Source organism: Clarias gariepinus, chromosome 22 (genome assembly GCF_024256425.1).
Source record: "Clarias gariepinus isolate MV-2021 ecotype Netherlands chromosome 22, CGAR_prim_01v2, whole genome shotgun sequence".
NCBI lineage: Eukaryota > Metazoa > Chordata > Actinopteri > Siluriformes > Clariidae > Clarias > Clarias gariepinus.
Genome location: NC_071121.1, coordinates 6,646,453 through 6,668,736, shown reverse-complemented (window position 1 = coordinate 6,668,736; position 22,284 = coordinate 6,646,453). Strand labels below are relative to the sequence as shown.

The following is a 22,284-nucleotide window of genomic DNA, read 5'->3' as shown; positions in this document are numbered from 1 at the left end:
AAAAATCTGACAAGCGACTTTGATTTTTACATTCATGGTCTCCTTTTCCCCAAATACATTGTTTGATGCTGTCTACACAGCCTGGCACTAATCAGCACTATAATGCCCTCCCACACACCCCATGTGGACCTTCATGTGGACCCGTGGACTGATTTATTTGTTCTTTTGTATCTATTGCACTGCATAAGGCCACATAACAAAAGAACAACGATTCGAACCAAAAGACTCATGAGACGAAGAATCGCTCAATTCTGTTTCCTGTGTAATGCACTGCATAGTGTCTATGTGAGTCATGTGACCAAAGGACAAACGATTCGGACTAGAAGACTCAAAGGTTACTACTCATTTCTGTTTCCTGTACATAACCTAAAGAGGTTGTGCGATGCTTTGCACATTTGCCCAGTAGAAAATGAAGGAATTACTCTCTGAGACACACTCTTCTGAGTCATGTTAAAGACTTGTTTAAAAAGAACGAATCGTTCATGGACAATGCATCACTAGTGTGTGCGCACGATTGGTTGAGTGAGAGTCTCTATTGGTAAACTGGTGTTTGTGCGCGCACGTGTGTGTGTCTGAAAGTTGTCCTTTACAAGTGTTTTGATATATAAGACACTTTTTGTCTTCTGGAACGAATTATGTTTGCAATCCAAGGTTCCACTGTATATACACCAGAATAGTCTGATAAAGATACTTTAGTATTCTTAAACTGGCTTTGCTGGCAGCTGGTGTGGCTCATTTGGTGGCTTCAGCCTGCAGCATGGGCAAGCTATGTGGCTGTGGTTGCGATGCTAAGCCGACGACAAAATCCGCCTCAAGCTAACCCAGCTGGACTGGGTTTAGGAACACACCTGAGTTTAAAACAAACCACAGCAAGCTGCCATCTTCCCATCCTGGCACACTCCTCAAACCACAGGAGCTCACATCACTGCAGGAGACCTGGGAGTGGGGAGGGTGCAGCCACGAGCTTCCCTTTGGTGTTCGCTTTTCCAGGGACTGGCTAGACTCCAGGGGCTCATCTTGTGACATCCATGCACAACAATCGAGTTGGCAGGCAGGTATGATGACAGAAAGAAAACAATGTTACACCTATGTTTAATTTGTGCACAGTTTAATTATATTTAAATCGTGGGTTCACTATTTGCAAAAAAAACCCCAACTTACAATTCAACTAGTTACAAAAAAACCCTCAAATTGATGCATCAGAAAAATCCCTTTGTGATCTTCCATTGTTATTAACAGAGATTATCGGTTGCATAGATGCCTCAAAGACAGCAAATCTCCTGGGACAGACAGCCTAACCTCTGAATTTTTTACTTATTTTCCCAGCAGATGGCACCCTTCTTATAAAAATTTTATCTCCTTAACTTTTCCTTCTTGCTGCCCAGCTCTTACAGTATGTGAGCATATCAAATGCTCTAAATGGTCAGTTGGCAGATGACACAGTCTTTTTCCTAAAGAATAGCTCTCAGATTCCTGTAGCTATTAAAGTGTTGGAGTTATTCACCAAAGCTGGCTTCCCAATAAATCTGAAGAAATGTGAATTGTTAGCTATTAAAAACTGTGATGTAGATTCTATTTTTTAGCATTCCTGTAAAAAACACTCACCTACTTAAGAGTGGATATAGACAAAGATGAAAAGCAGAGATGTTTCAAAAAATTTAACCCACTCATTAAAAAACCAAAGAAGAAATTTAATCTGTTGCTACTAAAAGACCTCTCTTTAAAAGGAAGAGTTCTACTTTCAAAAGTTGAGTGCATTTCTAGATTATGCCATCAACTTGTAGTCTTCACATGTATATTCCCAAATATGCAAAATGATAGATAAAATGTTCAATTCTGTTTCAATTTGTGTGGAAAAAACAAACTCATTATTTGAAGACATTTGATATGATGGATGAGTACAGTGATGGTGGCCTCAACTTTTTGGACTTTACAATCTTTAAATACACCTTTAAGATTATTTGAATCAAATAGTTTGTTTTTTAGTATCCAACTTCATTATCGAATTTCATTCTCAAAACATTTTCTCTCATGTACAGTGAGAAAAAGTGGTCTACATTTTTTTTTTTTTTTTACTGTTATGCCATTATAATATTGAAAAAATCCCAGTTAAACTATCATGTTTTAACAAACAAACAGTGCTGGCTTGGTCTTTAATTTATAAGCACAACTTTATTTCTCATAGATTTTTATCTGGAACAACAGCCATTTATTGGCCAAAAACAAAATCTATTACTGTCAACGGTGGTTTAATAATAATATTCTTTTTAATTAAAACGTTCAGCTTTACAATTATAGTGAATTTATCTAGCACTATGGTATTCCTGTTTCTTCAAAGGAATTTATAATAGTTTTTGATGCCATTCCAGCAGGTGTCATGTCCCTTCATGCCCCAAGGTTTTGATCACAACAGTCATTATTTATTGTTGGATGTAATGGAGACAGTCACTGGCAAAGCTTGTTTTTCAGGACTCAGAAACCACTCACTCACTCATCTTCTATACCGCTCTATTCTGTATTTAGGGTCACAGGGACCTGAAGCCTATCCCAGGAGTCTTATGGCACGATGCAGGGACAGGTGTCAATCCATCGCAGGGCACACACACAGATGGGAATTGGGTCTGGCCAGGAATCGAACCTGGACCCTGGAGGTGCTAGGCGACAGTGCTAACCACAACACCACCGTGCTGCCTACTCAGGAACCAAAATAAGATTTTTTTTAACAAATAAAGTCAGAGATCTCATTTAAAATGCTGCACTGATTTAACCCAACTAATAAATACTTACAGAGACTTAAGAAGGACACTAGAAGGATTCTAGAGAAACATTGGTACACCTGTTTTGGTCCTACCCACATCCGAATCTGTTACGGAAGGAATTATCCCATTTTATTACTGATAACATTTCCCCTCAGTTTACACTACAGGGGAAAATGTTTGTTGGCAAGTTTGTTTGAGTTGAACGTTAATATTAAACAGTATGTTGAATCTCTAGCAGATTGCACTAATCGAAAAGCTGTGCAAACGTTTAATACAAGCTTTACAATGTTTATATATAAAAAATGTTTGTACCCCCCTGGCTTATTGATAAGTTGTATGCACAAGAGTTATCTTCCTTGTATACTGTAAAAAAAAAAAAAAAGCCTAAATTGTGTGGTCACTGAGAAAAGACCGTTACTGACAGTGCGTTTTCTGCTTCCTGAAACTTTCTCTCTCCTCAGACTGTATGTTAAGACGTTGTACATCTTTAAAAAATAATGCTTTCGAACGATTTTCAGCTTACAGGTTGAAGGAAGTAGGAAAAACACTTATTACAGCTTTGGGAAGTGCTTTAAGGAAAACTCTTTGAAACGTCTCCTGTGCCAGAATGCCCGGATGAGACCGCGGTCTATGATTTGCCACAGATGACTTCCGCATTTTCTTTCTTCGTTTTTTTTTTTTTTCAACCGATATGTAATTCCCAAAACAACTTGAGACACGCGTAAAGTACATTGGTTTTCTATTTAAATTTACTTTTTTATTCATTGACTCGGTTTTCTTGCATTTACGTTCATCTAGCTTTTGCATGTGGGCGGGGCTTTGAGCACAGAGCCGACCATCCAATGAAATCGCTCAGAGGCGCAGCTGGTGGAAACGCAGCGCGTGAATGGAAGTACACAAAGGAGGCCTCGAGCGGGACGTACGGTATGAGATGGGACGTGGTTTTTAACACACATGCAGGGGTTCTTGGGATTTCTGTGCTTCGCGGAGTCTGTTAGGACGTGACAGCTGAGTAATATCACAGATGGACAAACAGAAGGACAGCGGAGAGGTAACACGTGACAGAGAACTAAGATTAAGAAAAAAGAAAATCCGCTGTTTTTTAATGATTAACTTGAACAGGTTTTGTGTTTCAGATCCACTTTTATTGCAACTTCAGCCATTACTTAACATTTTATACAGGCCTTATGTTTTTCTGAGAATAATAATATTGATTATGGTAATGATAATGATCCAAACAGAGGCAATGCATTAGAGACTTGTTTAATGTTTACCTCACAGTTTGTTTCTCTCTTTCTCTCTTAAAATCCAGATTACTGCTTCTTATGATCTGATGATGTAACTTCCAGGAAACATATGCCCTGTGCTGGGAATTAAGGTAACTACCAAGATTTCCCAGTCATTCAAGGTAACCAGCTTAAACAGCTCTTCTTCTACAGTATATCACTTAAATCTCAAATTATCTCCCTGTAGGGTAATCTCCTCCTAGGAATCAGACCTACAGAGCTAAGAGGGTTCATTGTGTGGTTCAAGGTGGTAAAACAGGGTGTTAAGAGTAATCTTGTTTGACTAGATTGTGGCACAGTACACATACTTGCAGAATGCTTTTTGTAAGCAAAAAAAAAAAACTTTACACTGTTGCAGTATTGACTTTGCTACATTTGTTTTTAGTCTTTTGGCTGCTCCTGTCGGGGAGTTGCTATGGGGTTTAACAGAGGTTGTATGCCGGATAGCTTTCTTGATGCGACCCTCCTATTTTATTCGGGCTCGAGACCCGCATTGTGGTGGCTGGGGTTTGGACATTAGATGGGATTTGAACCTGTGCCTTCTACATGGCTGGTGAGAAACCTACCACTGAGCCACCAATGCCCCTTTTAGCTATTTTTATGTTGTATGATTGAGACAAATTTTAATATTACACAAAGATAACGGAAGTAAATACAAGATGTAGTTTTTAAATGATGATTTTATTTATTAAGGGAAAACATCTATATAAACCTACCTGGCCTTGTATGAAAAAGTAACTTGCCTGAAATCTAATAACTGGTTGTTCCACCTTTGGTGCCAACAGTTGTGTTCAAGTGTTTGCGATAACTGGTGATCAGTCTTGCACATTGCTGTGGAGGAATTTTATCCCACTTTTCTTTGTTTTAACTTTTTTTTTTTTTTTTTTTTTTTGAGCCATTCGGAGGTGGTTGTGCTGGTGTTTTCCGGTCATTGTCCTGTTGCGTAAGTCAAGTGCGCTTGAGCTTGAGGTCACAAAATGATAGCAAAGCATTCTTCTTCAGGAATTTTCTAGTAGATTTTCTGGTTCCAAAAATTATGGCATGTTGTCCAGGTCCTGAAGTTTTAAAGCAGCCTCAGACCATCAAACTATCACCACCATGTCTTGACTGTTGATGTGGTGTTCTGTTTATGAAATGCTGTTAATTTTACACCATATGTACAGGAACAGGAAAAACACTTATCAGTCCACAGAATATCTGCGGGTCATTCTACAGAAAAGGTCGAATTTGGGTGATGCAAATCTCTTGAAATGTATTTCTTCTTTTACACCTAAAACTGCTTTAATAGCAATAACTTCTAAAAATTTATGAAACCACAAAAAGTAGAGCTTGACGCATTATACTGTACATTTCATTAAAAACTTGTGTGTAAGAAACTGCAGTCAGTAACATGTGAGACAGGGAAGCGCATCGGCTGCTGGTCATCTCAGGGACACTGATGGTAAGATCATACTTATACAAAGGACTGATCACTTGAATCTTGATTGAGTTACTTGATATTTAATTAATTCACTATAGTGCTCGTTATAAGAAAAAGAGTAACTTACGGTATGCTGTGATTGTTGTTTAAGTTTTAAATGTATTCACAAAAAATGTAATATGAAGTTGTGTATTACATGTCCTTTCAAGGATTGATAGAATAGTATGTGTTAGTTGTGTTAGAAGCTTAGTTAAATAATTTTGTTGGTGTATTTGTTTAAATTTTATTTAACTGTTATTTATCTGGAATAGTGATGTACCCTTTTTTCTGGTTTTCATTTAAGTTTATCGACCTTGCTCTCTCTCCCTCACTTAGTCAAATCTATTTTGAACAATTGTTGTGTAACCTGCAAAGCTGTCAGACACAAGAATTAAAAGGGATTCCAGAGTTGATTCCCGTGTCTCCTGGCTTTTTTCAAATTTAAAGCAGAGGCTGATGTGCAAATTCTCAGATAACTCGACATAATGAACACTTAACAATTATCTTTTAACATTTAATGTGCAAAACGAAAGAAAATAATAAGAAATGCTTAATAAAGTGTAATAAAATAAGTGTATTTTCTGCTTTTGAAGAGGAATCCAGCAGACCAGCCTGAGACAACGACATGGCGCAACCAAACAGGATACTGTTACATGATTGACGTTAGTGTATCACTCCCTACGTTGCTAGGTTACAAGAAAGCGAGTGCCTTTGTTAATGCAACTGTCACGGGCAACCGGAAGCGGACCAGAAGACTAGCAGTTACCCCTTGTAGCGTGGACGGTAAATCCAAATGCGAAAATAGCGCGAACAGGCAGGATAACCATGCGAGTCATTGTAAGAACTCTCTCACGCCGAGAGCAAGAGTTTACACAATTATACCCGCTGTTGCGGGAGAGGGGTTGATTTTACGGCAGCTGTTTACGGGAGTGTAGTCCAGTGCAGGCAATGCTTTGTGGGTAATGCAGTCCAATGTGCGTGAACGCGGAAATGTGAGATGAGCTGGAATATCGAGCCTGAACCTGTTTTTTTTTTTTGTTTTTTTGTAGTTTTTGGTTTGATTTAAGTACGAAATCCACCCGGAAGTTTGTAATACCGCCTGACAATGCAGAAAATAAAAGAATATTTTATCCACTCATTTGTCTTTCTTATCACTGCATGGGCATGAATTAACGGGCTGTTGCGCTGCCGCGAGAAACGACAAAATAAAGCGGAGAAGCTAACACATCGTTCTAGCAACACGCACTCAATCAGGAATTGGACCCAAAATCACATAAGATCCGGCGACGCGTCGGAAACGGCATGGGCAGACTCAATGACTGAGCGATGTGAAGCGCCATCTTGTCTCCTCTTATACTTCCTGAATCGCGACCGTACTACTTCAGGGTCCTAGTGGCGGTCGCGGAGCGAATGCGCATGACAGCAACCAAACTAGCTTCGCGACCTCTGTTTTCTTCAGACAAAGAATAAAAATTATCGAACGTTTTATCGAACACATTTTTTATTGATATCGATCACGTGTCTATCGCGATACATATCGTTATCGTTTTATCGCCCAGCCCTACTCATGACTGTCTGCGCTGTTCTCGTTCTTTGTCTGTGCTCTTTTCTTTTTTTTCCGCTGGGTCTGCATCTCTACCCTGCCTGTACAATCTTTACTTTCCACCTTCACTAAATTTTGCCATACCTGAGAAAAAGTACAATAGAATAAATTATAATAAACAAATAAAAAAAATTCTACTTCTAATACGATTTTGCATAAATTTGTTATATGGCTCATTTATACAGGAACTAACTTTCTCACTGGTGTTGCTTCTCATTCTCAAGTCTGTTTCGAGTTAAAAGGGTGTCTGTTTTGCTGCACAGCTCATACACGCTTGCACATATGCATGCAAAACCTGGTACACATTTAGAGCTCATTGAGCCGAACAACTTAACAGGAAGTTATATTTAGTCGTTTGCCAAAACGCACCCTAAGGAATTTGATCCATTCTTCCGAGGGAATTCATGTGATTAACACCAAACTGGGCCCATGTGATCAAAAATGTACAGGCATTTTTAAATATCAAAAATGGATCAGCTGTGGTGATGTTTCAAACTTATGCTGAAAAGTGATTAATAACTTTGTGTGGCATTATATTGAGTGACATCATATTAAACATAAAATTCCCCCCTTTAAAAAAACCAAAAAAAAAACAAGAAAAACATTGTCATAATGGTATTGGCATGTGCCCACTGTTTTTCTGGAGGACCGGAATGGCGATGGCGCGGGATGCCTGGCCCCACTCATTGTTGCTTGCAACTATATTTAAAAATTATACTCTGTGTAACATGAACACCAATGGTTAGGGGTGACTGATATTTATTTCATATTATTAGTTATAATTAGTTTTTTTTTTAAAATGATTTTAGTGTTCTATGTATTTTGGTATATATCGATGTTATGGTAAATCGATTTATTTAGTAAAAAAAACATTTTTAGATTCATCTTGGTGATGAGATTTTTCCTTAAGCTTTGCCTTTTAAAAAAAATCCTAAAATTAATTATTGGACATTTTAAAAACATATTTCATAATTCAAAGGACATACTATATTTCTTTAACATACACAAGTAATGTAAACATTGGCCTCAGCAAAGCTAACTGGCAGCACTTTCCACTATTTTTGTTGATGGATGCAAATGCAATCATATCTTATATCTATCCTGTGGCTGCATGCTTAGTTGACAGCCTGGATTAAAGACAATTAAAATAATTAGACAGACAATAAGGATAATTAATTTTATTCGCAATAACTTGCAGTGCCCCACCCAAAACAAACCATTCCAGTGTTATAACGAATACTAAGGAGGCCAGATGCGTGCACACCCTAGCCAAACACATTCAAACCCTCACTACCTGATGTACAATCCTAGTAAACGTTTACTGGCTTAGGTCAGTTAGGATCACTACTTTATTTTAAAAATGTCAAATGTCAAAATAATAGCAGAGGGAAAGATATGTTTCAACTTTTATGTCTTTCATCACATTCCTAGTCACTGGTTTACATACTTATTACTATTTGGTAATATTGCCTTTAAATTGTTTAGCATGGGTCATACTTTTCAGGTAGCCTCCCACAAGCTTCTTATGTTGCTGGAATTTTGGCCCATCCCTTCTGATAAAACCGGTGTAACTGATCAGGTTTTATAGGTCTTCTTGCTCACAGATTCATTGTTTTTTTTTTTTCCCACATCAGTCCACAGTTTGTCTATTGGGTTGAGGTTAGGGCCACTTCAATACCTTAACTTTATTGTTCTTAAGCCATTTGTCTGCAACTTTAAAAGGATGCTTTTGGTCATTGTCCATTTGGAAGTCACATTTGCGACCAAGCTTTATCTTCCTGGCTGATGTCTTGAGATATGTTTTTTATCATTATATCCAAATAATCTACCTTCCTCATTATGCCATCTATTTTGTAAAGTGATTTTGTAAACGTGATTCTACCACCCTTGATCTACAGTATGTGGGTGGGATGGTGTTCTTCAGCTTGTAAACCTCCCTCTTTTTCTTCCATGCAGGATGGACAAAGGTTTTTTTTTTTTTCCTTCATTAGACCAGAGTAAAAGTAAGATCTTTTGTCCCCATACGTGGCTGTAAACCATAGTCTGGCTTCTTATAGCATATTTGCAGCACTGGCTTCAGCCTTTCAGGTTACTTTGTTATGGGACTTGTTTTAATGTGAATATTGATTCTTCTGTACCAGTTTCCTCCAGTGTCTCCACAAGTGTCTTTTCTGTTATCTGGGATGGATTTGTACTTTTCGTACCAAAGTACATTCATCTGTAGGAGACAAAACATGTCTCATTCCTGAGAGATATGATGGCCGTATGGTCCCATGGTGTTTATACATGTGTAGTAGTGTTTGTACAGATGAACCTGAACAAAGTGTATGTAAACTAATGACCCACTGCGTTTGTGAGGTAATGAATTACATGTGAAGTGATCTATATGTAAATAATTGTTGGAAACAATTACTTGTCAGGTGTCTTGAACCCTGTGGAATTTTAAGGTTAAAGTTTGTAGAAAGTAAATGAAAGACAAGTTATTGCACAAACGCACGTCTCTGTTAGTGTCCAGGAATTTCTTTCCTCCAGGTTGAACTTTTATATACAAGTTCAAGGAGCTTAATGCGTGTTCAAGCTGCTCCATCCTTAAAGTTAGTGGTGTCCAGATGTCTTATTTTTACAATGTTAATTTGGGGAAAATTGTCCCAGGAGCAGGAAAGGGTTCCTTTATTGGGAACACATGAACTTGCATGTTTTATACATTTATCTAATCAGCCAATAATGTGGCAACAGCACAAGTCAAAGAAGAAAAGAAAACCGCTACAAAAACAAAAAAACTACAGAGAAGCAGATACAGGTCAAGAGCTTTAGTTGAAGCAAGAATGTTCACATCAATTATCAGAATAGGGAAAATGTATGTTTCTATTAAATGAATGAATATAGAGTCCACTCATAATATTGACAGACGCAGAACAGATAATATATAGGTTAAAACACAAGATGCATTGTGTTTTAGTTCAGTGAGGCCCAATGAGGATGTCAGTACCTTATCACTTCATAAAACTTATTATACTTATATAATAGAACTTGGAGGAAACATGTGCCGCATTCTGGGTTGGACCCCAAGCCATGAGGCATCAACACACCGCTCCTACGCTAGACAGTGCTGTCTGTCCAAGAATAGTTGGAATGATGTGTTATGCAGTTTAAAAACATAAGTGTGATTATGTTCATTCTTTTGTTTTTGTTTTCCAGCTCTTGAGAGATTGTAGCTGGATGTGAAGAGGTTGCCATGAACGCGGTGAGCTCCAGGATTGCGCTTGTTCTGGGCTTTCTGGTTGGCTGCTGTACTTTTTACTTCTTTCTGGAGGAGGTGTGGCTCGAGCGGAACTTCCGCCAGTGGCTCGGTGCACAGCAGGACGAGCAGAACACACACTACAACACCTGGAAGGAGCACCTATCTGCTCTCAACAACCTGAATCACCCTCATCATGAAGGTGCGACAGCTCTTCCTTCTAGTGGGCTGGGCTGGTATATGTGACCTTAACAGCTTGTGTAGCTTAAGAAAGGAAACTAGCTCTAGGATAAGTTGATTGAAGTATTTATCCATTAACTGGAAGTAAAAGTAGCCACACCCAATCATTTTTACTTCTTAGTAATTAAGCTATGCTTGTATTTTTTATGACTTTATTTCTTGGTGTAACTTGGTGTAACTTTAAACCAAAATGTAAGCTTCATAAACGTCAATTAACAGTTTTACCAAGTATATTATTTATAATTTTTTCTATAGAAGAGGACATCCATGTTGCAAATGAGCTTTACAGTAAGGTACGTATCCTGTGCTGGGTCATGACCGGCCCGGATAATCTGCAGTCAAAGGCGCGGCACGTGAAAGCAACATGGAGTCGACATTGCAACAAGGTGCTGTTCATGAGCTCAGAGGAGAATAGTGACTTCCCAACAGTGGGCCTCGGAACAGGTGAAGGGCGTGATCAGCTCTACTGGAAGACCATCCGAGCCTTCCATTATGTCCTGAAGAACCATGCCGACGAAGCAGACTGGTTTCTCAAAGCTGATGATGACACTTTTGTTGTGGTCGAGAACCTGCGCTGGGTCCTGTCCAACTACTCCTCAGAGCAGCCGATCTACTTCGGCAAACGCTTCAAACCCTTCGCCAAACAGGGCTACATGAGCGGTGGCGCTGGATACGTGCTCAGCAAGGAGGCCTTGAGACGATTTGTGGAGGGCTTCAGTACCGAAGTGTGCACTCATACTACCTCAGTGGAGGACCTGGCCATGGGTCAGTGTTTGGAAAAGATGGGTGTGCTGGCAGGAGACTCAAGAGATGATGTACAGCGTGAGACCTTCCACCCCTTCATCCCTGAGCACCATCTCACTTTCAATTTTGACCGAAGCTTCTGGTACTGGAGTTACTGCTACTATCCGATTGTGCTGGTAAGTCTCTGATCATGGGCTTGAAATTTCCTTTAATTAACATCATGGGCTTGAAATTTCCTTTAATTAACATTGCTCAAGAAAGTCAGTACTCTTGCAGGTTAAGTCATTGATTTGTGCTCAAGGGAAATAAACTCAGAATGGATTTGCCCCATGCGCACCCTTATTGGTGATGTCTGTGAATATTCTACGTTGTTTGGCCCTAGCCCGTGAACTACGGGGTTTTATGGAAGACCACTGTGGTTCCATTATTAATATTCCAGTGACTGAGTTATTTGTAACATTGTGTAGTCCCTCTACATTTGTGTGATTCTATTGTGTAATGCAATGGGGATTGTATTGAAATATTGCAGATTCTCTCCTCAGACATCACGTACTATTCTGAAGAATAATATAAAATCTAAAATGAAGCACAAATGAATATAAACTTAACTGTAGTTGTAGTAAATTGACGCATAGCTTTTTTATTTGTACCATATTAGTCATAATTAATTAATCATCATGAAATTACTTGCGATTAAAGAACAATTTGAATTAAGTAGTCATGAGTAATTTATTATGTTAATCAGGAACGATGTTAATGATTAATTGCCACTATTAACAGATGCATTAACTGATAATGTTTTGCGTCCTGTTTCTCCATATTTGCTCCATGTTTCTATTAACTTGTACATCACATGAGGGTGAACTTACAGCAGGGTTGTTTGTCTTATCTTGGACAATGTATATTTAGTGAAAAACAAGAGCAGTATTGGCGACATACTTATCTAATTTTTTTTTCTAATTTTATTTTGTGGCGGGAGCTGGTAGGGAGAGGGGTGTTTGGTTGTTTGGAGGCTTCATCGATTTAAAGCAAATGTTTCCTAAGTGTTGAAAGTCAACTTGACACCAAGGGTGTGTTGAGAAGGGTGCTCCCTTGCAGGGCCGCTTTCCTGCCCGCAGATATTGTTGGTATGTATAAGACAATTATCTTTAGTGCTACTGTAATTGCTGTGGGTGTGAACACTTAATGGGTGGGCACACCCTGGTTCGCACACACTACACACTGGGCAGTCTGTTTACATTTCATGTCATCTTTGGACTTCATGTCTTTGGGAGAAATCCACCAATCACAGGGAGACCATGCAAACTACACACACATGCACACATAATACGAACCCACAATTCCCAGAGGTTTGTGCTAGGGCCAGCTCAGTGGTTAAGGCATTGAACTAAGTTTCGGAAGGTCCCAGGTCAAATCCCACGACCACCAAGTTGTCCCTGTTCAGCCCTTGAGCAAGGTATAAATGTAAGTCGCTCTGGATAAAAATGTCTTCCAAATGCCTAAATGTAAACTACATAGACACCATGCTGCCTGAGTTTTGAGACTAACGTAATACTTCTCTTGTCCCCCGATGGCTTCGTTGCCAACGTGTTTGTGTGTGTGTGTGAGAGAGAGAGACAGAGCAAGCTTGCTGGGCAAGGAGTGGCTGAACGAATCAATGCATGGTACAATAAAATAAGGTTTTGCTCATTTTAAACAGAAAAAAAAAATCTATATGTGGTGGTCAAATAACACTGCCTCAGTAATTTGTTGGGATTGTGCCACTAGAAATGTTTACATAAAACTTAAATTAAGAATAAGTGTGCGTCTTCTTACTATTAATGATTTATTGATTAGGGATCGTTAATTTTCAGGCAAGAAAAATGAGTGGTTATCGGCCCCAGTGATGTGTAATATTGATAAGAAGTGCTTTTGTAGAAAAATAATCATTTTTACCATCTCAAATTTTATTATTTTTCTTTTAATGTTAAGTCCCAAAGTGTTGTTTTTCTATAGCATTCCATAGCATTTTTATATTCAATTTTGTGGGATTTCAACAAAGCAAGTTGTTTTATTTTTCACAACTTAAATTTCCCTCCACTCACAGTTTTTATTTTTTTCTCTCATATTGTGTTAGTAGAACAAAAACACATTTCTTCATGGTAAATATTTTACTTGTAGGTGTAGTGGAGTAATAGAAAACCAACAGACCCAACAGTCATGATTGGATGCACCTGATTCTGTGTAATGTAATCATAATTAAAGTGTGTGTTCAAAATAATAGCAGTGTGGAGTTCAATTGGAGAGGTAAATTATTCTGTCGTTCCAGATATTGTTCAGAACAACAGTGTACATTGATTTAAAAGTTGATTAGAGATGGAAAAAAACATACAAAGAAGTGCAGAAAATAATAGGCTGCTCTGCTAAAATGATACCAAATGCTTTAAAATGGAGATCAAAACCAGAAAGATGTGGGAGAAAACTGCCATTCGAATGGATCAAAGAATAACAAAATTGGCAAAAACTCAGCAAATGATCAGTTTCAGCATGGTCAAAGATCGCCTAAAGTTACCTGTGAGTACTGTTATTATTAGAAGACGGCTATGTGAAGCCAAGCTATCAGCAAGAAGTCCAATTGCTGAAAAAAAGACATGTGCTAAAGAGCTTAAAGTTCGCCAAAGAACACATTGACTGGCCTAAAGAGAAAGGGCGCAACATTTTGTGGATTGATAAAAGCAAGATTGTCCTTTTTGGGTCTAGAGGCCGCAGACAGTTTGTCAGGCCCCCAAACACTGAATTTATGCCACAGTACACTGTGAAGACAGTGAAGCATGGAGGCACAAGCATCATGATATGGGGATGCTTCTTGTACTATGGTGTTTGGCCTATTTATCACATTTCAGGGATCATGGATCATTTGGAGTACATCAGAAAACTTAAAGAGGTCAAACAAGGTATGTTTGCATAAGGCAACATGACTTAGAAACATACCTCAAACATAACTCAGAAAGCATGGTTATACAACTAAATATTAGTTCAGAGATGCGCAAGAAATATTAAACTTCAAGCATTTTTGTTTAAACTGTAATTTCATCATTTTGTAAGGATATACTGTATGATGACGCTGCTATTTTTTTAACAGACTAATATTTGTTTTTCTTCACTTTCTGTGAACTAATAATTCAAAACATCAGAATTTAGAATAGAACGTGCAGGTATAAGACAATTATCTTTAGTGCTACTGTAATTGCTGTGGGTGTGAACACTTAATGGGTGGGCACACCCTGGTTCGCACACACTACACACTGGGCAGTCTGTTTACATTTCATGTCATCTTTGGACTTCATGTCTTTGGGAGAAATCCACCAATCACAGGGAGACCATGCAAACTACACACACGTGCACACATGATACTAACCCACAATTCCCGGAGGTTTGTGCTAGGGCCAGCTCAGTCGTTAAGGCATTGACAGTGAAGCATGGAGGCACAAGCATCATGATATGGGGATGCTTCTTGTACTATGGTGTTTGGCCTATTTATCACATTTCAGGGATCATGGATCATTTGGAGTACATCAGAAAACTTAAAGAGGTCAAACAAGGTATGTTTGCATAAGGCAACATGACTCAGAAACATACCTCAAACATAACTCAGAAAGCATGGTTATACAACTAAATATTAGTTCAGAGATGCGCAAGAAATATTAAACTTCAAGCATTTTTGTTTAAACTGTAATTTCATCACTTTGTAAGGATATACTGTATGAGGGTGTCCAATGCATTTGTGTGATTTAAATTTAAGTTATTAAATGGACATGGAGCTTTACTCACATGTTTTTCAACACACTGCTATTATTTTGAACACACCTGTACTTATTAATATGAGTTATGCAAGCTTATTTTTCTAGTTGTTTCTCAGAAGTTCTTTGTGCAATGTGTGATCATCTTGACCTCATCCTGTGTGATATTTGTTTGCAGGGTCCACTGTGCTGCTCCGACCTCGCCGTGTCCTTCCATTACGTAGACGCTGAGCTGATGTACGTTCTAGAGTACTACACATACCACCTGCGGCCTTACGGCTACAAGTACCGCTACCAGCCTCCAGCATCTCCCCTCCTTAACCCAGCAACCACTTCTGAGAGTCCGGTGCAGGTCACTGTGAAAGCAATGCAGCATGTAGCAGAACAACCAAAGCCATCCAAAAGATCAGAGGATGAGGGGAATGCAGCAGGGGACTCGGTGCAAAAGACAGTTGAAGAGCATAAAGAAACAAATAACAGCAGTGCAACCATACAGGAGAACCAAGCCTCCTCAGGAAGCTAAAAACGTTTTATGTAGAGAAAGGGAACGTGTGGACGTGGCATGTAAATTGATCATGGCGAGTTGTCAGAAGCTAAGGGAGATAAAAATCGGTTTATACACATTTTGAGATTATGAGATTAAATTCTCAGATCTGATTGGTCAGCTGCTGATAAATTTTCTGACGGTTGCACAGCAAAGTGTCGGTTTATATAAAACAAGACACTCATTCGAACATGTTATTGCTTCTACAGTTACTTCAAACTAATTCACTTAAATGCAGATATCCTGAAGCTTTCTGTAAAGACATGTTTGGCAGGAGCCTCTACTGTCAAAAGTTTATTACAGTCAGCAAGTTGTCCACCACAGAAAAGTCAACAGGACAGGATCCCAAAGGCCAGTTCATCCGGTCTGATCCCACAGAAAAGCCAATGTAGATCAAATTACTGAAGAAAAAAAAAAAGCCACTGCTGGCCATAACAGAAACGAATCAGAACACCTACTGTATCAGAGTGTCAAATATGGAGCCCAAAAGAACAAATGCCACTGGCCCGACCTCTAAACTCCCCAGGTCTCAATCCGATCTAGCATACATTAAATGCATTGGATAAACGGGTCTGATCCACAGAGGGATCCAAGTGGAGGGATCCAACCACAACCCAAGTGGAACTTACACAATACTGGTTTTAATGTTTTGGGTTTTAATGTTATGAATGATTGGTGTATAGCGGATATGTCTTTAAATAAACACAATGCTTGTGATTTTTGTTTATTAATTTGAACTATAGATTGATAAAAGATATATATTTTTATTCTTTAAATAAAAAAGGTTACTGCTGACAAAATCCCCTACTATAATAGGAATCAAATATTTTAGGATGTGCTGATTTGGGAAATGAATCCAATCAGGGCCAATTAATAGGCTTTGTTTTGCCCTCACCGCCCTATCGGTGATGTGTTGGCTCTATAACCTCATGCCCTCACTTCATGTCATTCAAAAGTCTCACGTGTTCTGTCTTCGACATGATTTTAATTTCTGTCCTAGCAACTTCATTTAATGTTCTGGCCAGCAAAGCACTTGCTGTCAAGGTTCAAGACTCTCACTTACCCACTGGTCTGTTGATTGCATTTTTTGCAGTAGATAATTGTTTAGATATTGATGTGATTTCTGTATTTCATTTTTTTTTTTTTTTTGCACTGGGATAATTAAGCCTGTGGAGATGATGGTGATGGATATGATTTACAGCAAGGACTGTAATATGATGTCTTTGCACTGAAAAATAAACACTGATTAATTTTAAGCGTGTTCTCTTAAATTATTGTGCAGGAAGTGATGTCAATGTACATGATTTATTTTCTTCTTAAGTTTCCTCACTCAAAATGGAGCGACTTCCTCTATCCATGACTTCCATGTGGCAAAGAAGCTTTTCTCTCTTTGTAGTATTCAAGTATCTCTTAAGATTTAATGACTCTGAAGAGTTTTGGTTATTTGTACATTTTCTATTCCATCTCAAAAATATAATACTAGAGAACTGATCAAGAGATAATTAAAAGCGCTCCAGTTTGTTAGTCTTTCTTTTTCCTTTAGTTTTTTTTTTCCTTTTTTATGAAATATTTTAATGCTGATGAGGACCGGGCATGGCAGGAGAGAAATTAAATTGTCAACCTGTAATAATTTTTTCAACTCAACATGTTGCACTGAGTAATTCTACACATCAGTGCCATTATACTGTGAGGCATTTTTATGGCCCCTGCATCATGATGTTGCATATGAAAAACGTTCTGCTGGCCTTGCATTTAAACAATTCATCTATACCCAATATCATATTTATTGTTTAGACAGAATGCTTTATATGAAATTTTCATTTGTATACCATCATGTAGAACTTGCAGAATGACCAGGTTTTAAAAACTACAAAATCTATTATCTATTATAAACCTATATATAATGCCCTGTGTATCTGTATATCAATGACGAGCTCAATTAAATAATACATTTATTTACAAAAATCATGTATTTTTTTACATTAGAAAGTTAATGTGGTAAATAAATATAGTCAGATAAAGATGTTTCTAGAGATTTATATATATACTGCTACTGATATATACAAATCTATGTAAGTTTTAGTTGCAGTTCAACATAAAATCATCATCCTTTGACAAATGTAATTTAGAATAATTGCAATCGTGTAATTATTTAACTTTTTTTTTTAGCTTTTTTTGCAGAGTGTGTCATGAAAAGGAGTTAATCCTGTAAGAACGGCACAGCTGATCCAGAAGATTTTTGCCTATAACCCACGACGAAACCTGCAATGGAAAACAATGGCTTTACTTAGCAGTAATTCATGCATGAGCTCTTGTTTTAAGGCCATATACAACACTAACCTCAGTCTGCACTTGTTAAAGAACAGGCCACGTGTCTCTGGGTAGTCTTTCCTCCAAGGACGTTCAGCGTCTGTCGGTGTAAATCCAACACAATCTAAGCTGCTGGGAATTTAAACTTGCAAATCCCAGAGTTAAATTAACACCCAAATCCAGACGGGCTTACATAGATGTTGATTTAGCACTGGGAATTTAGCTTGGTGCTTGTCAGGGCAGTACAATGTTTTTGCAAAAAATTTTAAAAAGAGGCAGGTATTTGGACTTAAATTTATTCTCACCATCTTCACTGTTTCGCCGTCCCATAAGTCCAACAAAGATGTCATGCATTTCTCCTAAAATCAAAACATAAATGGGACTTTCGTTGTGTGGAATGGGAAATTATAGCTAGATATAGATAATATGTGGAAAATCAAAAAGTAAGATGGGCTTACGTTTGCGCTGAGACTGGTCATCATCATCAGCATCTGGAAAACAAATAACACTGTCAGACTGACTTATCATCTATACTACTGATATTACAGTGGTCTGGAGCCTATCCCAGGAGACATGAAGTGGGGAACACCTTAAATGGGATGCCAGTCCATCGCTGGGCACACACACATGCTCATTCACACACTACAGGCAATTTGGGAGCACCAATTATCCTCTACATGTCTTTTGTGAGTGTGGGAGGAAACCCACCAAGCATGGGGGGAAGATGCAAACCGAGGTGGGAATCGAGCCTGGACCTTGGAGGTGTGAGCTGACAGTGACCTATGCCACCAGACCACCCTCTCACTTAATCAAACTTTTCTTAATGGAAACGGTCCTGACTGGTAAATTGAAATGGTTGCTTTTGTGTATTTAATTTTTTAAAGGTTGAGGTTTGGGGTGATTTAAAGTGATGACGATGGTGATGATGATGGTTACTGTTGTTTATATAATCTTCCAGCACCCAAGCCAATCTGGCTTTTCAAAACACATGGCACAAACATCTCATGTAATCACTACAGTCATAATGGAGATGGAGATGGAGAAGGAGATGCTTCCTCACCGGCGCTCCTGCGGCCCATCAGTCCGACAAAACTATCGTAGTCTATGTCGTGATAGCGCTTGAGCAAGTTACGAGCCGCGAGGCGAAAACTTGAACTCTCCTGCGTGCAAAGAACGAGTAGAGATTATGATGCGAAACAAACAAACAAACAAACAAACAGACAAATAAAATCCATATAATAGTTAAGATGAATAAAGGTAAACTTGCTTACGTCCGAGGTGGATTTCTGCGTCTCTGGTTCCGCGCAGTTCGACTCACTGAGCCGCGTCTCAACCAGGAGGATGAGGGACACCAGCAGCAAGCCTCGGTACATTTTTACACACAGTCTGATGAGAGAAAACACACAAATATGTGAATATAAATAAATGAGCTGAATGAAATAAATCAAAACGCACCGTTTTAGCACCGTTTATACGCTGCGTAATGCGTAAACCCAGCAAATCTCTCTCTCTCTCTCTCTCTCTCTCTGTCTCTCTCTGGGTATCTAGTTTTATTAGGAGGGCTGATACACAACATACACCAAATGAAGACGCAAAGCACACCAGACTTTTATTTTCATATTTATGACCCAGATATTCGCTGTCTTGTGTAAAATTACTATATAACCTGTTACCAGATGTTGACTTGGGCTGGTAACCCTTTCTTTGATTTGTTTAGCCTACTGTTCATTAGGCTTAAATTTGCCAATTAACGAGTTCTAATACTTTCAAAGAAAAATAAAATGTGGGGACCCTAAAATATTGCAAATACAATAAACAACAATAAAGTGTTTCCGCCATCAGAAAGGATTCCAAACTATCCTTTATTTTCCAGAATGTAATAACCCTTACCATTCTAAAGAACCCACTGGAGTCCTCTTAAAACTGTTTTCTAATAGTGGAATAAGTCCAACCCTGCTATTCTCATTTGTTTAATAGCAAAAACTCGCTGTGTTATGTTGTATACATGCTTAATGTATTTTACATGATTAGGTGAATATAATCTGGAGATAAATTCTTATTATTTTCATGATAGTCATAATTTGCGCAATAATATTTGGCACTCCTACCCAAATCCCTGCATAAAAAAGGAAGAAGAATACAATTAAAAAGTTAGCATTAAAGTAACAGAAGGGTTTGTGAATTCTTTGGCTTATCTAAAGTTAAGTAAAAAAAAAAGTACAATTAATCAAATAATGCATAAAAACACCCACGCGAGTGAATGCGTAAAAACGCGTAAGTCGGTTAGAACCTCATCATAATACAAGAATACGATACACGCAAACATCACACCAGGTTATAGGACGTAACATATTTCAGGTATGATCATAAAAAAATATACATTTAAATAAATTAATGTGACGTGAGTTCCTGCGTAATGTAAAGGTTTAAGAGTAAATTAACTGAATTAATTTAGATGCAAATGAGATGATTATAATATATATATCATTGGTCAATTGGATAATATATCATCTAATTTCTATTTAAAAGCCATTATTTCCGAGCTGGCACAAATTTGCTGCGTTTCTTTCCTTCCAATTTGGTGCGTTCTGGATCGCTGTAATCAGGTTTATTAATTTATAAGTACATTTTTTTTTTTTGCAGTAAATACGTTCGATTATATTACACCCACCCTAAGTTTATTATGCATTTACAATTTTCCTAATGCACCGTGTAGATGATGGTACTCTTACCTGAGCTGATTAAAGGTCTGAGGCACAGGTGAGGCGCACGGAGGAGTCACTTGGATGCGTTAGAGGAGCCGACGGTTAAAGCTGTGCCTTGGTATCCTATCAGAGCAGATATCCGCATAGATGTTCGCTGCATCGAGTCCAATCGGCCGTATCTGTGTAGATGTGCTTTGAGGTTTTATAGCGTCCGTGTCACGCAAATGAAGATCCTGACATCACATTGTGCGAAGGCGTTCCATAAAAAGAAAACCCCGCAGCGCGCGCTTTGGTCATCCAATGACGTCATTTCGAGTGTTTCCAGGTGCTATTTTTCTTAACGCAGCATTAATTCCTTTTGCTTGTATAGACCCTGGACATGTAGTGACACATTAAACATTGAAACATAACTTTACTGTAAAGAGTTTCTTGTATTGGATGATATTTTTATGATTCGCCTGAACATTTTATACTGATGTTGCAGAAGAAAGTAATCAATCCATTACTATAAGTATTCTGATTAACTGTCATAATACAATATACTCATATACATATAATGTCATACACTGTCTGAACTCCCGATGATCCAGACCCCCTCTCCGCTTTGGACCTGCCTGTCTCATCCTGGTGCCCCCCTTCTCGTTGGAGATTTTATCGCATGCAGGCCCATGTGGTCTGCTCGAGATGCATGTGGTGACTGGGAAAATATCCACTTTACCATAAAGATGGTTGATGCAGACAGCTTTTCTCTGAGGAGCTGTGACTCCTGTCGCCCACAAATTGTCCTGAATTTGGACTGGAATTTCCTACATTTTTGTACCTGAGGTTCCAAGAACAAAGCTGGACTCCATATTCACTTAAACAAATCTCCTATTATATTACACTTCTAGCACAGTATGACTGCAAAACAATTCCTGATATCAGTTATCACCCAAATGAGGATGGGTTCCCTGTTGAGTCTGGTTCCTCTCAAGGTTTCTTCCTATTGCCATCTCAGGGAGTTTTTCCTTGCCACCGTCGCCCTCGGCTTGCTCCTCAGGGACTTGCTCATCAGGGATCTGTTCACTTTGGTTTATAAATATTTTCTCACACATTTCATACTGATTTCCCTCATTTTCTTTTGATTCCGTGAAGCTGCTTTGAGATGATGGCGATTGTTAAAAGCGCTATACAAATAGAATAAAATTGAATGTAATTTAATTAAATTAAATATCACACTGTTTGTGGCCAAAAACCAAAAAGGCACACACACTAAGATTTTATTCACATTAAGCTTTGATTATAGTATACAATGTAGTAGCCAGTTCATGTGTGAAAATGATTCCTCAGGTTTCTTAGAACCACTCTATCACAGTATGAGTCCTGAAATATATAAGTGCCATTAGGGGAAACAACTCCATCATGCTGGAAAAGGGTCAATCTGAACTCATCAGTCCACATGACCTTTTTCTATTTCTCCAAAGTCCAATCTTTATGCTCCCTAACAAATAGAAGCATTTTTCTCTTAGTCTCACTAACAAGTGGTTTTCTTATTGACAGCTGCACAGCTGTTTACCCCCCAATCCTGTGAGTTCTCAACACATTGTGTGCGTATGGAAATGCTCTTATTTTCATTAT

General features: G+C 38.4%; 2 protein-coding genes across 3 annotated transcripts; one reads left to right on the top strand and one right to left on the bottom strand.

Annotated features, from left to right (window-relative positions):
- Nucleotides 1-3,641: 3,641 nt before the first annotated feature.
- Nucleotides 3,642-16,908, top strand: c1galt1la (core 1 synthase, glycoprotein-N-acetylgalactosamine 3-beta-galactosyltransferase 1, like a). 2 transcript variants are annotated; one of them, XM_053483229.1, is made up of 5 exons: nt 3,642-3,810; nt 4,072-4,167; nt 10,306-10,547; nt 10,841-11,505; nt 15,287-16,908. In XM_053483229.1, exons 3-5 carry the CDS (start codon nt 10,343-10,345, stop codon nt 15,629-15,631), a joined length of 1,215 nt encoding a protein of 404 aa, XP_053339204.1. In that variant the 5' UTR covers nt 3,642-3,810; nt 4,072-4,167; nt 10,306-10,342; the 3' UTR covers nt 15,632-16,908. The 2 variants fall into 2 exon arrangements, with proteins under 2 accessions (XP_053339204.1, XP_053339203.1); XM_053483228.1 differs by having other exon boundaries at nt 3,643-3,810; nt 4,072-4,137.
- A 752-nt stretch (nt 16,909-17,660) lies between these two features.
- Nucleotides 17,661-20,854, bottom strand: tac3a (tachykinin precursor 3a). The gene is given in 8 exon segments (XM_053483128.1): nt 17,661-17,914; nt 17,993-18,062; nt 18,268-18,321; nt 18,421-18,453; nt 19,023-19,122; nt 19,234-19,348; nt 20,695-20,741; nt 20,744-20,854. Coding segments are annotated over 8 exon segments (522 nt in total). The 5' UTR covers nt 20,828-20,854; the 3' UTR covers nt 17,661-17,895.
- Nucleotides 20,855-22,284: the final 1,430 nt, after the last annotated feature.

Excerpts from the sequence above, each read along its gene's own strand:
- c1galt1la (XM_053483229.1), top strand. The coding sequence starts at position 10,343 with ATGAACGCGGTGAGCTCCAGGATTGCGCTTGTTCTGGGCTTTCTGGTT. Across the intron at positions 10,548-10,840 it reads GAATCACCCTCATCATGAAG|AAGAGGACATCCATGTTGCA; the intron begins GTGCGACAGCTC and ends TTTTTTCTATAG. Across the intron at positions 11,506-15,286 it reads GCTACTATCCGATTGTGCTG|GGTCCACTGTGCTGCTCCGA; the intron begins GTAAGTCTCTGA and ends ATTTGTTTGCAG.